A 12,568-nucleotide genomic window follows, 5' to 3' on the forward strand; every position below is an offset into this window, starting at 1 on the left:
CCTGTACGTGCGCAGGACCCGAAGCGGCCCAGCGGCCTCGTGGCTGCCCTTGACCATGCGTAGGAGTTTGATGCCCGTGTGGGACACAGCTAGGATCTGCACGCCGGTGCCCACGCTGCCCTGGGGTGGGGACGAGTGGCACGTGAGGCTCTTCCGGCCTCATCCCTGGAGCCCCTGGGCGGGCAGGGGGCAGGCAGGGGGCTCGCACCGTGGCAGGGAAGAGGCGGGAGAAATAGACCTCCCAGCTGTCGCGTGCAATGCTGACCACGGCCCGCTTCACACTCTCCGTCACCAAGGGCCTTTGCGTGTCCAGCTGGTTCTGGGCTAAGGGACACAGGTCGGGTCGGGACTGACCCACGTGGCATGGGGGGAGGCTGACCCTCAGCAAGGAGGTGTCAGTCTGTTGTGTTCCCAGTGTCCATACTGGGAAACTGATGTCCACAGACAGACAGGGACAGCCGAGGCCACAGCCGGTCAGGCCGAGCCCAACCCAGACCTGCGGCCAGGCCGTGGGAGAGGCCAAGAGCAGAGCGGGGAGGGTTGGCAGGGGTGGGGTGTCTAGCTGGCTGCCCCATCGACATCCTTCCCTCCCCCTGGCCCCCCATGGTACCAAACAGGGCTTTCATCTGGAGCCTCTCGTCCGCAGAGATGCGCAGGCAGGCCTCGGAGAACGTGTCGTGCAGGATCTGTGGGATGAGTGTGACACCGGCAGCCCGTGGGACTCCCCCAACCGGGAGCCCGTGCTGGACCGTTTTAGGACGACTGGGAATGTGGCAGGGGTGCCTTTACGCAACAGTGGGGTCATCTGTGCAAATCAGATCCCACTCCCGAGGATGCTCTCCCTTCTCCTCACCTCCACCCTCCTCAAGCCCTAGTTTCCTCATCTGTATGGTGGGGCTTGGGTTGGACCCCAGGCCCCGTGCAGCTCAGACCTGCTGTGGGTCTGGTTAGGTGGGACTGTGGACTCTTCAACCCTGTCTACAGTGGGGGCCTCGGCAGAACAGCTTCCCCTCCTCACTGTGGTGGAGGACCCCAAATCCAAGGAGGAGGATTTGCAGACGGCTAGGCTACGCACCCCCTGCCCTGCTGAGTACACGGGGCATTTAGGGAGGAGAGGCCCTCACCTGGCGGAACAGCAGGTCCAGCTGCACAGGGTGGCTGTAGCTGTCCTTGGGGTAGAACACCTGTGGGGGCAGGGTTTCCGTGAGGACCTTCTGGAGGCCCCTGCCCCGCTGCAGCCCCACTCGCTCTGCACCAGCCGTGCTCTGACCCTGACCCTGGCTCAGCTCCGCCCTGACCCGGTCTCCCGCCCGCCTCGGGCCCCTCTGCCCCCATCCAGCCCCAGCCGGGCTCCAACACCTCTTTGCGCAGGAAGATCTGCCAGGGGGCATCCTGGTAGCCGTAGAAATCGGGGCTGAGGAGGCGGTGCAGCCGTGTCTGCACGGGGTCCTCGGCCGGCTCCAGGGACCGTGAGGCCAGCACTGCAGGGGTGGGAGCGGGCTGGGGCAGAGAGGCCTCCTGGCCCGTGGCGTACACACACCTGCTCACGCGGGCACACGTGCACACTCACACAGCCCAGTCCTCCTCCCCGCACGTGGAGACCCGGCGCCCGCAGGCCCGGCCAGGGGCCGGGGGCCTGGGAGCAGGAGAGACAGGCCGCTGCCTGGAGGCCAGGCCCCGGCAGGTGTGGGCGGAACAGACAGTTCAGAAGGACAGAGCTCTCAGTGCCGGGAGCTGGGGTGGAAATAAAACCAGTGACTTAGGAAAGTCTGGGGGCTGGTCTGTGAGGGGCGTTCGGTCTGGGCGGTCGGGCAGACCTCTCTGAGGAGGTGACACTTGAGACCTGAATGTTGAGGAGGTGCTGAGCGTGCAAAGATCTTCCAGGAAGAGCATTCTAGGCAGAGGGAACAGCAAGGACAAAGGCCCTGAGGCAGGAGTGTGCCAGAAACAGTGAGGAACAGAGTGTCTGAGGGGGGAGCGGGAGGAGATGGGATTGGGAAGGTGGGCAGGTCATGCTGCGTCACGTGGGCCACAGTGAGGAGTCTGGAGTTTATCCCAGGAGCCACTGGAGCGTTGTTGGCAGGCTTGACGTGAACCGACTGATGTCTGTTAAGAGGGCTGTGGCTGCCGTGAGGCAGGAGATGCAGAGGTTAGGGCTCCAGCTGTGACGCCAGGAGGCCTGGGTTTCTATCCCTGATCTGATACTGTTGAGCTGTGTGATCGTGGGCAAGTCACTTAACCTCTCTGTGCCTGTCTCCCCACCTGTAACATCTAGAGGCACAAATGGTACTGTGTTGAAGGGTCTTAGTGTGGATTTAGTGAAGTCAGAGTGGGCTGGGACTAAAATCAGTGTTAAGTGTTGATGCAATTACACAAACGTCCACACTGTGGGTCCACACGGGCCCAGGGACACGGACACACGTGCCACCGTCACGCAGACCAAGTCTCACCTGTGTTCACACTTGGACACCTGCCCTCGGGCCCCTCCCTCCCTCCTTCCTGGCCCTCACCTGGAGTGGGCCCCACGGATGGCCTTGGTGTGCTGGTCACCGGCTTCACCAGGGCTACGGCCTCTCTGGGGACCTGTCCCTGCCCCAAAGACAGCGCTCAGGGGGGAGCAGCAAGGCCACAGCTTACAGGGGCCAGCTGGTTTCTGAGGCTCCCCCAGAGGCCCCACTTTGTCCTTTGTTCCACCTGGGCCCAGCCAGACCCTGCCCCTCACCTGAGTGCCAGGTGCTGCCGCTGCATGGCTCATCTGCCCCCTCAGGATCGTCAGGGCCTCCTCGTGGGGGTCCGGCCGCTTCACGAACACCCTCCCGCCGTCCTTCCTGGTGGGTGGGACACTGAGTCTCCTCTTCCCAGCCACATAACTCTACAATAGGGAACTTTTTCCTCCACCCCCATCACTATAAACGAGAACCCAGAGAGGACCAGAGACGGGTGTGGGGACACACAGCACACCCTAGAGAGCGGTCCTGGCCTCCCTCTGCCCGGGTGGCTCATCTGGACCACCTGTGTGAACAGACTCACTCCCTCCCTAGAAGTTGCTGGGTGGGGGGGCTGCGAACCCAGCAGATGGGCACACGGGTGGTGGCTGCGCAGGCCCGTGGGGAGGCCGCCGTCCGGATGGCTGGAGGGCTGGGGAGGCCAGGCTGACCTGAAGGCTTCGGGCCGGCCTCCCCGGGGCAGCTGCTGGTGTTGCCTGACGATGTCCTTGATCTGCTGCGTGGGCTGCGGGAAGTGCTCCGAGTTGAGGGTCGAGGACCGGACCAGCTCTAGGCTGGGCGAAGCTGCGGCAGGGGCATGGGGGCACAGGTGAGAGTGCCCTCCCAGCCCCGCCCTGGGAAGTGGAAGGCCCCCCGGCCGGGAGAGGACACTCACTGGATTCTGGAGGCGCCCGGTCCTGAGCTAGAATGGGGACGGCCACGGGCTTGGTGGGGGGCCTCGGGGCCTTGACCAGAGGAGCGGGAGCCACAGGCTTCGGAGCACAACGCAAGAGCACAGGCTTGGCCGGGAGTCCGGTGCCTACGAACTTCGGCCGGGCCTCTGGCGCTATGGGTTTCTGTGGAGAGCAGGGTGTGGGGTGGACTTCCCGGGACACATCAGTCTGCTCTCAGGGACCCCACGTCTGCCCAAGAGGGGTTGAGGGGGCTCCTGGCTCAGAGAGGCGCAGCGATGCCCCAGGGCACCACAGCACTCACCTGGGGAACCAGACTCACCTCTGGGGGCGATGGCCTTGGGCTGGGACTCAGGGGCTGCTGCTGGAGCGCCATGGCCTGCAGGGTCATCTCCCGGGCCTGGGGAGAGTAGCGGTGGTGAGCGGGCAGGCCCAGGCTCCGCCCCCCGCAGTCTCCAAGCCCCGGCACTCACCAGCAGCACTGCCTGCTTGCGGATGAAGGCTTGCTGCAGGGCCAACGTGGAGGCGTCCAGGCCTGGAACTGCGGGGGGGCCGTGTCAGGGGCCGTGGATCCAGAGGCTTGGGAGATGGGGGGGATCCCCTACCGTGCCTGCCCCTCCTCCGCCGGCTCAACCTCTCCCCACGGCCGAGGCTGCCTCTGTTCTAGGGCCAAAGCAGCCCTGAGAACCGAGGGGCTCCACCCTGCCCGACCCTGGAACCGACCGGGGGCAGCCACTGACTTAGCTTTGGCCTTGGCTCTGGAGGTCTCCGGGGGCCGCCTTTGCTGCCGCTACTGCCATCTCCACCAGGCTGGCCTCCCCCTTTCATGCGGTGGGCAATGGCTGTTGGCTTCTCCAGGTCCTGGGAGCGGGGGTGCGTGGCTCAAGTGACTGCCCCAGTGCTGTACTCCCCAGCTTCCAAGGCAACAGGCACCTGACACCGCCACCGCCTGTGTCCCGGGGGCCTCCCACCGGCCAGCATCTGCTGTGTGCCCGGCCTCTGCCCACACGGCGCCCCGGTCAGGCCTCCGGCAACCTTGCGAGCCCCAACCCACCCCTTTCACAGGGGAGCAAACTGAGGCTCAAAGGGGCTGCGCCCCACTCAGGGCTTCACATTATGCCTTGGAGGGGCTCCTGGGAGTTCCCAGAGTGAGCAAGGGTGCCCGGGGGCCCGCTCCCAGTGTGTCCTGGACCCCCAGCTGTGGGTCCTTCCGAGCACCTCTAGCTGTAAGGACACCCTCATCCTTTGCTTGACCCCCAGCAGAGATCCAGAGAGGATACGCCACCCCACGACCCTGGCTGAGAGAGGCTCCTCTGTGCACACGCCGTGCTGTGGTCTGCAAATGCCCTGCTGCGTCCCTACCGCATCCCCGTAGGACAGCACGGGGTCGAAGAGGCTATCCAGGTAGCAGTCCAGTCCTTTGTGGGCCACAGCGGGCTCCCCAAGGCTGTCCGAGTCTGGCGGGGTTGGGGGACACAAAAGTCAAGTCCTTTTCTCCTGCTGATGACCACTCCCGGCTCCCAGGCTCCCCCCCAACCAGAGACAGCGGCCACTGCTGGTCGACCTTGGTGGGTCGCTGTCCCTCTCTGGGCCTCAATCTCCCCATTCGTACCCTCCTCATTGTGGCTGCAGTACCCATCGGAGTTGGCCACGACGGGCATGTGCCCCAGGGGCTGGGGCCTAGCGGGCGCGTCCTCGTCCGAGTCCCAGCTGTTGCCAAACACCCTGTGGGGATGGAGAACACAGAGCAGCTGACCCCCCAGAGACCCAGAGACCTACCAGAACCCCCGTTCTCTCCTGTGCCCCGGAACTGGCTGACTCTCTCCCTTTAAAGGCAGGGCCCTTTGGCGAGCCCCACCTCAGTGAGGACCTTGAAGCTTAAGTTCAGAACGTAGTCCCCCACCGCCAGCATCCAGGAGGGGGAGCCTTGTGCTAGGAGAGGCCATCTCTACCTGGGACCTCCCCTGCCAGCCGTGGGCCCCTCTGCACCCACGATGAAGTAGGCTTTCTGTCGCGGGAACTCCCTGAGTAGCTCGAGGTCCGACACCAGGTCCAACACGTAGTCGTGGCCGGCCAGCTCTGCCCACTGGACCCCCTTCTTCCTAGCCACCGTCCAGCCCCGCCAGCCGTCGGTCAGCCCCCTGGAGACAGCACGCGAAGGGCTGGGAGTAAGGGACAGAGCCGAGAGGTACCACTGGGGGAGACCCTGGGATGGGAGCCAGACACCACTCATGGCCGGAGTGGACCCTCCGGGGCTGGGGGCCTGGCCTCTCGTCCCTCCCTTCCTCCTTCCGAGGTGCACAGGGGTGCACTGGGTGGGGCATTCCAGGAGCCCACCTGTGCCTCAGAATGTCTCCAGCCACCTCTTCCCCCGTACTCCAGGAGTGCACCGGGCAGGAGAACTGGTCACCTGGACGGCAGCGGGTGCAGGGCTCAGCCCGGAGCATCTGAATTTGCATCTCACGGCCCTGGCTCCCCTCCCCGTTTCCAAGTCCAGCCGCCATGTGCCCACACACACTGACCTCTCTCCAGGGCTACATCCCGCAGGCCCCTCCCCAGCGCCTCCTAAGCCCAGGCTACTGGCGCCTGCTGACTCTGGCTGCCCCTCCGTGGGGCAGGGAGAGGGCAGCTCACCGTTGAAGCAGCCCACGTCCAGCGCCATTCCGGCCTTCTCCTGGGTTGCTTTCCACTCGAGCTGGGTCAGAGGGAAGGTGCGGGCAGCGCCAGAGCCCTGCTGTCGAGCCTGGCCCATGGCCTGCATGAGGCGATGTTGGCACACAGCCTGGAAGCCATTCCGCCCGTAGTCAGACACAAACCTGATGGGTAGGAGTTGGCGCGAGGGTGAGGAGGGACCTGAGGCTGGCCGGCAGTGGGGGAAGGCCCCGAGGCTAGTCAGGGGGCCCAGGCCGGCCCAGAGCTCTGAGAGTGGTCTACAAATGATCTCGGGCAGCCCGGAGTTCCTGGACCAAGCGGAAAGCGTCCAGGCCAGAGGTCCAAGGACGGCCAAAGCGGTTCCAGGTTGGCCCACCTCAGCTTGTTGGAGCAAAATGTCACTGCCCGGGTAGGGGCTGCAGGGGGTGTGGGCAAAGACCTGGCCTCTGGGCACTCCCTCTGTTCCCTCACCAGGCCACCCCGGGCGGTCATCGGCCCTCTCTGAGCCTGCTTCCAAGTTCACAGAGACGGCCGTGAGGGTTCAACCTGACCCAGGACCAACCAGCCTGATCCCTGGCAGTGGCAGGCACTCCTTGTGCCGGGCTCCCTGCCCCCTCCCCACTGCTGGCAGCCTGGCCAGGAGCACCAGAGGAGCAGGCAGACAGCGGCTGCCAGAGGGAAGCTAGAGCCGTGTCCACGGGAAGCCCAGCAGGCAGGTAGTGGCCCTGCCCCCGGCAAAGATTCCCAGAGCCGGCCAAGGGAGCTGCCCCTACTGCACACGGCTCCGGGGAGCTCTGCACGCTCTGTAGTTCACAGTTACCTGTGAGGTGGGTCCTGTTACCGTCCCCAATTTCCAGATAAGGAAAGAGGCTCAGAGACGGGCAGTGACTTGGCCCCGGTCACACAGCAACTACGTGTCAAAACTACGATGCTGCCCAGGGCCTGCTTGAGCTCCTTCCCTTGCGAATCATTCATATCACCCAGCACAGTGACATCAACATCACCATCATCTTATCAAGACCAGGATGCTGACAACGGCTACACGCACACAGCAGGCTACACGCACACAGCAGGCTACACTTACCGTGAGCCTGTCTCTGTTCTAAGCACTCAAGAGTGTGTTTGCACATTTAATCCTCACACAGCCTACTACGTAGGTACTCTTATCAGCCCCGTTTTATAGGAGAGGAAACAGGCTCAGAGAGATTAAGTAACTTGCCCAAGGTCACACAGGGCATACGCGGCTGAGCTGGGATTTGAACACAGACTGTCGGAGTCTACACTCCTAACCATACCGCTACACCCCGCCCCCCAGGATGTGAGAGGTCAGCACCTCTGTTCCAAATTCCCCGCACACTGGGCTGGCTACCTCCGAGTTCCAGAAGCCCTGTATCCCGCCTCACCCGACTCCTGCCCTCTGCAGTGAAGCCCCGGGCCAGCCCCCAAGCCTGAGCTTCCAAGGACCGAGCCTCCCTCCTGGCGCAGCCTGACCTGGCGTCCGCCCCGGGCCCCCCAGCTCCACTCACTTGAGCAGGTACTTGTCGAGGCGCGGGGAAGGCGCAAAGCCGCTGAGGCAGGCGGCCAGCAGGAGCCAGCCCCGCTCAGCGTTGTGGGCACTGGGGTTCCGCCACACCTGGTTGGCCAGCTGCGCCAGGATCTCATCCCGCAGCTCGGGCACCGCCAGCCCTTTCTGCACGATGTAGTTCCCGAAGACGTGGTCCCGGGCTCCGTGCAGCTGGGGGTCGCCCATGAAACGCAGGATCTGGCCACAAACAGACTCTCCTGGGCTTCCCGGAGGGCTGTTCCCGCCAGGTCCCCACCCCCACCATGTCCTCCCCATGTCCCCCTGCCCATATGAAAGTCCCCCATGTTACAGTGTAATAGCCATACCCTGGGCCAGGTGACCCAGCCTTTGGGAAAAATCAAGATTCTCCTGCTCACGAACCTTCTATAGCCCCAGCCCCTCCCCGCACCCCCGGCCTCCAGGAGGCCCCTCACCTCCTGCACATTCCACGCCCCAGAAGGTACTTTCTAACATGCATATCTGACCACATCCCTCCCAGGCTCATGGCTTGGGCTGGTAGAGGGTCCAGGAGGGCAGGGTGAGGGGCCTCGCCGTCTGGCCTCGGGGGCAGGGGCTATGAATTCGAAGGTGGTCTAGGCAGACCCGTACCAGCTTGAAGATGCCCACGGCCTCTGAATGATACTCTGCCGGCAGCCGTGTGAGAGGCGTCCTCAGGGGTGCCGCCAGCATCCCGAAGGCAGGTTCCTGGGGGCACAGGGCAGGCACGTGGGCACAGAGCTGGGACAGACGGACGCGTCTGGGGCACACCAGCCCGGGAAACACAGGTCCCCAGTGTGCAGACGGGTAACCGGCTTGCAGAGGGGCAGACACCGGCATCTCGGTGACAGAGCCCCCACGAGGCCCCCTCGGAGGGCAGGAAATGAGGAGCAGGGATGATGTGCTGTGGATCCACCGCTCATTACATTTCTGAAATGTCTCCAAACAGCCACCTCCCGAGCCCCCGAGGGCCCTCCACTGCTATCCAGGGCCCCTGGAGACCCCGGACTCCTCACGACACAGACCCAGCAACTGAAAGGCTCATACCTGATCCCACAGCCGGTGGCCAGGAGCCAGCCCCAGGCTGAGGGCAGTGCCAGTTCTAACTGGGCCTCTGCCAGCCCTTACCTTGAAGTGGCACCGGACAAACTTGGCCATGGGGTAGTTGTTGATATCCAGGGGCAGCGTGACCCGGGGCTCAGCCTGAAGCCGGGGAGTCCGCACGGGGGCCACCCGGGGCATCTGGCCCGTCCTGAGGCCTGTGGACAGAGGAGGCCATGAGGGGCCCGGTCCCCTCGCGCACCCGCTCCCACCACACCGCCTGGCGCCGATGTACCTGCCACTGCTCGCAAGAGCCCAGCCAGCTCCCCCGGGACCTCCAGGTGCCCCACAGCCACCACCTGTCGCTTGCTCAGCTCCTGGGGGTGCGGCACAGGGTGAGGAAACAGGCCTGCTGCTCCCCCACCTGCCGGCCTCCCTTCCTGTCCCCTGCGGCCACCCGGACCCCGCACCCACCTCCTGCCCCCGTAGCCGCACCTCGGCCACCCAGAGCCTCCGCTCTGCCCTCGGCTGCAGGAGAGCAGACAGTCAGGGTGGGCAGCGGCGGGCAGAGGCGACGGCCCCAGGCCCACCTCACAGACGGGGGGCAGAGGCGCAGCCAGAGAAACGGGGTGTGGGAAAAGACAGCGAGAGAGACACAGGCAGAAGGCACAGAGTGACACTTTGGGAAGGAGAGACGCACAGGATTTCTGGGAAGTACCGGAGAGACGTGTGACAGGGCCCCTCCCCGGCGCCCACAGAACCTCCAGTAAAGGCGCAGCTCCTCGGGGCTTTGGGGTTATGTCTGTCTGTCTGGCAATGCGTTATACAACAATAAGCCGAGACTGGCACGGAGGCAAGAGCGCCACCAGAGCCGGTGCTGTTCAGGTCGCCAAATTCTAATCAGGCCCGGTTACTGGGGCCCCTGCCGTGAGCCCCGCACTAGCCACACCCTTCCCATGCAGCCTCTCATTCAACTCCCTGCACATCCCCAAGGGGTGATGGGGAGATTGCGGCTACAGAGGGCCCAGCGGGGATTCGAACCCAAGCCCGCCCCGGCCAACAGTCTCCGCCTGGGGCCAAGTGCTTCCTCCCCGTTCCTGCTGCCTCTCCACCCCCGGAGCCCGACGGGGCAGGCCCAGCTCCTGGGAGGAGGGCGAGGGGCCGGCCTGCAGCACCTTGAGGTGACGCTGGTGGCTTGTGCACGTGTGCACCAGGGCCCGGAACTTCACCAGACGCCTCCTCATCTGCCGATACCGCTGCCTGGGGGTAGGGAGGAAAGAAGGGTCTGGGTAGGGGGGTTTCGGGGCAGGGGTCATGAGTGACCAAGGGACAGAGACACCCACACCCGCCTTGCTTGGGTATCAGTGCCCACACTTCACTCCGGGGCCCTCTGCACAGAGGGAAACAATCTCGGAGAGGGGCAGTGACCTGGCCAAGGTCACACGACAACGTGAGTGGCAGGACCTGGATTAAACCGTCTGGACCATGTACCTCCAATCAGGTTGTAGTCCCAGGGTATGGGACGTGCCGGGGAGAGGGGGGCCCTCTTGGCTGGAGGAATTCCCACCCACCAGTCACAAGGACCAGCGGGTGGGAGGGAAGGACATCCAAAAGCAGAGACACAGAGAGTCTGGTCACCCTTCCTGCAGAGGCCCTACTCTCAGCTTGCATGCCTCCAGGAACAGGGAGCTCACTACCCAAGTTCAGGCTCGGCCTTCCCAGAGCCTAGCCGTTGGACTCCAGGGAGTCCTGCCCTCTCTGGGCCACACCTGGCCAGGTAGCCACGGGCCCGGCTCTGCAGCAAGATGATCTTGCGGCGCAGGGAGCGGAAACGCCGCTGAATGAAGAAGCCGCGGAGGCAGCGCTGCAGCGTGACGGCTGCCCGGTTCAGGACGTGCTCCCGCATGCCCTCCAGCAGCTGGTGCAGGTGCTCCTTCAGGAACAGCTGAGGGCAGGAGGCAAGGACTGAGGCAGGGGAAGGCCACGTGACTGCCTGGAGGCCCCTCCCTCTCCAGAAGTCCATGGAGGCAGACAGACAAGGCAGCCCTGGCGTAGGGTGGAGGATGTGCTGGGTCTGGAGAGGCGGGGGAAGGCGGGATGGTGAATTAGGTAACAGCCGGGAAAAGTCCGGAGGTAGGATAAGCATCCATTTACCAGCTCGACTGGATGGCCTCTGGGACAGTAGCCTGCAGCCTGAGTGTTTCTGAGCCCACAGGCTCCAGCCGTGGGGCACCCAGGGGCCGAGTGCCGGTAGCACTTACCTTGCTGACGCCGACGCGGTACATGTTTGGCGTGACCGTGCACAGGCGGCTCAGCACGGACACACACATGTCCCCACTGGCTGGCAGGTTGTGCTGGAGGGACACTAGACAGCGGTACCTGCAGGGCCCAAACCCAGCGTGGGTCTGTGGGACCCACCCGGTCAGCCCCCGTCTCCCGGAAGCCCGAGTCCCAGCAGTGCCTCTACTCATAGTGTCCTCTAACCAGAAAAAGGCTTTCCGTCCTCAAGACTCTGCTGAGGTGGCGCAGGGGTTAAGAATCCACCAATACAGGGGATATGGGTTCGATCCCTGGTCCGGGAAGATCCCACATGCCGCGGAGCAACTAAGTCCACGCGCCACAACTACTGAAGCCCGCGCGCCTAAAGCCCGTGCTCCGCACCACAATGAGAAGTCCGTGCTCTGCAACGAAGGGTAGCCCCGCTCGCCGTAACTAGAGAAAGCCCGCACGCAGCAATGAAGACCCAACACAGTCAAAAATAAATAAATAAAATTAAATAGAATAAAAGAGGCCTTAAAAGTAAGCTCAGGGCTTCCCTGGTGGCGCAGTGGTTGAGAGTCCGCCTGCCGATGCAGGGGACACGGGTTCGTGCCCTGGTCCGGGAAGATCCCACATGCCGCGGAGCGGCTGGGCCCGTGAACCATGGCCGCTGAGCCTGCGCTCCGCAGCGGGAGAGGCCACAACAGTGAGAGGCCCGCGTACCGCAAAAAAAAAAAAAAAAAGTAAACTCAAAAATTATGAAAATTAAAAAAAGAAAATACTGAGCAACCCGAAAACTATAATAAATTGTTTCAGTAGAATAAGGTGATTTACCGCCATCTGCTGGAAACTTGTCAAAATAACTATTAAAATTACTGCTCTTTAGAATCCACACACACAGAATAAAAGTATGAAAAAATACAAAACAGTAAATACACGTTCCATATAACAGCTGGCACGTGCTGGCCTCGTGTACCGCACAGTCCGAGCAACACTGCGTGGCAAGCCCTATTCATCCTGGGTTGCGTAATCCTAGGGCCACGGTGGGCTGGGAAGGGGTCTCTGGAGCTCAGAACCACCCTGACCGAGGTACCTGTCGATGAACGCCTGGAAGGGCAGCCGCACCGGAAAGCCCTCCTTGCGGATCCGCACAGTCTCCAGCACCCCCGAATAGCGTAGCTGGGCCATCACCACATCTGGCTCAAAGAGGCCTGGCTCCTGGGGGAAGGCTCAGATAGGGAGCCTGCACATCGGCCCAACAGATGGAGGGCCAGAGAGGCAAAGCCACTCACCCAAGGTCACACAGCATGGGGAGAGGACTTGGCTCCCCCAGGGACCTCAACCATCACATACCTTCTTGTGGTTGGGCTTCAGGCACCTGACGAACAAGGGGTTACACCTGAGCAGGGGCGGGAGGAGGGCAGTGTGAGGCCCCAGAGAAGGAGGGTGCTTACCCCTGAGGGTCACAGGTGAGGCTGGGTGCCGCGCCCCTGCCACGCCCACCTCTCCATCTTTTCCACCAGATCCAGGAGCGACTGCTGGAACTTAGCGGCCACCGTGTGTGCCTTGTAGAGCCGGGTGACGGAGCTGCTCTTGCCCAGGCGCTGAGGGGCAGCCTGTGGGGCATGGCTGGAGAAGAGGTGTGCCACCACCTGGGC

The 12,568-nt window shown here is 63.4% G+C and overlaps 1 protein-coding gene across 1 annotated transcript in view; it reads right to left on the reverse strand.

Moving 5' to 3' along the window:
• Positions 1–12,568, reverse strand: part of MYO15A (myosin XVA) — a 48,750-nt gene that overhangs the window by 18,704 nt on the left and 17,478 nt on the right. The window contains 29 exon segments of the mRNA XM_024752798.1: positions 5–120; positions 209–324; positions 611–686; positions 1,125–1,184; positions 1,360–1,481; positions 2,511–2,583; positions 2,723–2,828; positions 3,158–3,290; positions 3,382–3,562; positions 3,720–3,797; positions 3,871–3,938; positions 4,138–4,258; positions 4,760–4,854; positions 4,962–5,122; positions 5,350–5,538; positions 5,735–5,807; positions 6,032–6,213; positions 7,576–7,811; positions 8,223–8,318; positions 8,739–8,869; positions 8,947–9,028; positions 9,147–9,162; positions 9,386–9,429; positions 9,827–9,911; positions 10,421–10,596; positions 10,913–11,030; positions 12,004–12,128; positions 12,264–12,309; positions 12,414–12,562. Of these exon segments, the coding sequence (XP_024608566.1) occupies positions 5–120; positions 209–324; positions 611–686; positions 1,125–1,184; positions 1,360–1,481; positions 2,511–2,583; positions 2,723–2,828; positions 3,158–3,290; positions 3,382–3,562; positions 3,720–3,797; positions 3,871–3,938; positions 4,138–4,258; positions 4,760–4,854; positions 4,962–5,122; positions 5,350–5,538; positions 5,735–5,807; positions 6,032–6,213; positions 7,576–7,811; positions 8,223–8,318; positions 8,739–8,869; positions 8,947–9,028; positions 9,147–9,162; positions 9,386–9,429; positions 9,827–9,911; positions 10,421–10,596; positions 10,913–11,030; positions 12,004–12,128; positions 12,264–12,309; positions 12,414–12,562 (3,254 nt within the window).

Source organism: Neophocaena asiaeorientalis, unplaced genomic scaffold, assembly GCF_003031525.2.
Source record: "Neophocaena asiaeorientalis asiaeorientalis breed wild unplaced genomic scaffold, Neophocaena_asiaeorientalis_V1.1 scaffold540, whole genome shotgun sequence".
In the NCBI taxonomy this organism is placed as follows: Eukaryota; Metazoa; Chordata; class Mammalia; order Artiodactyla; family Phocoenidae; genus Neophocaena; species Neophocaena asiaeorientalis.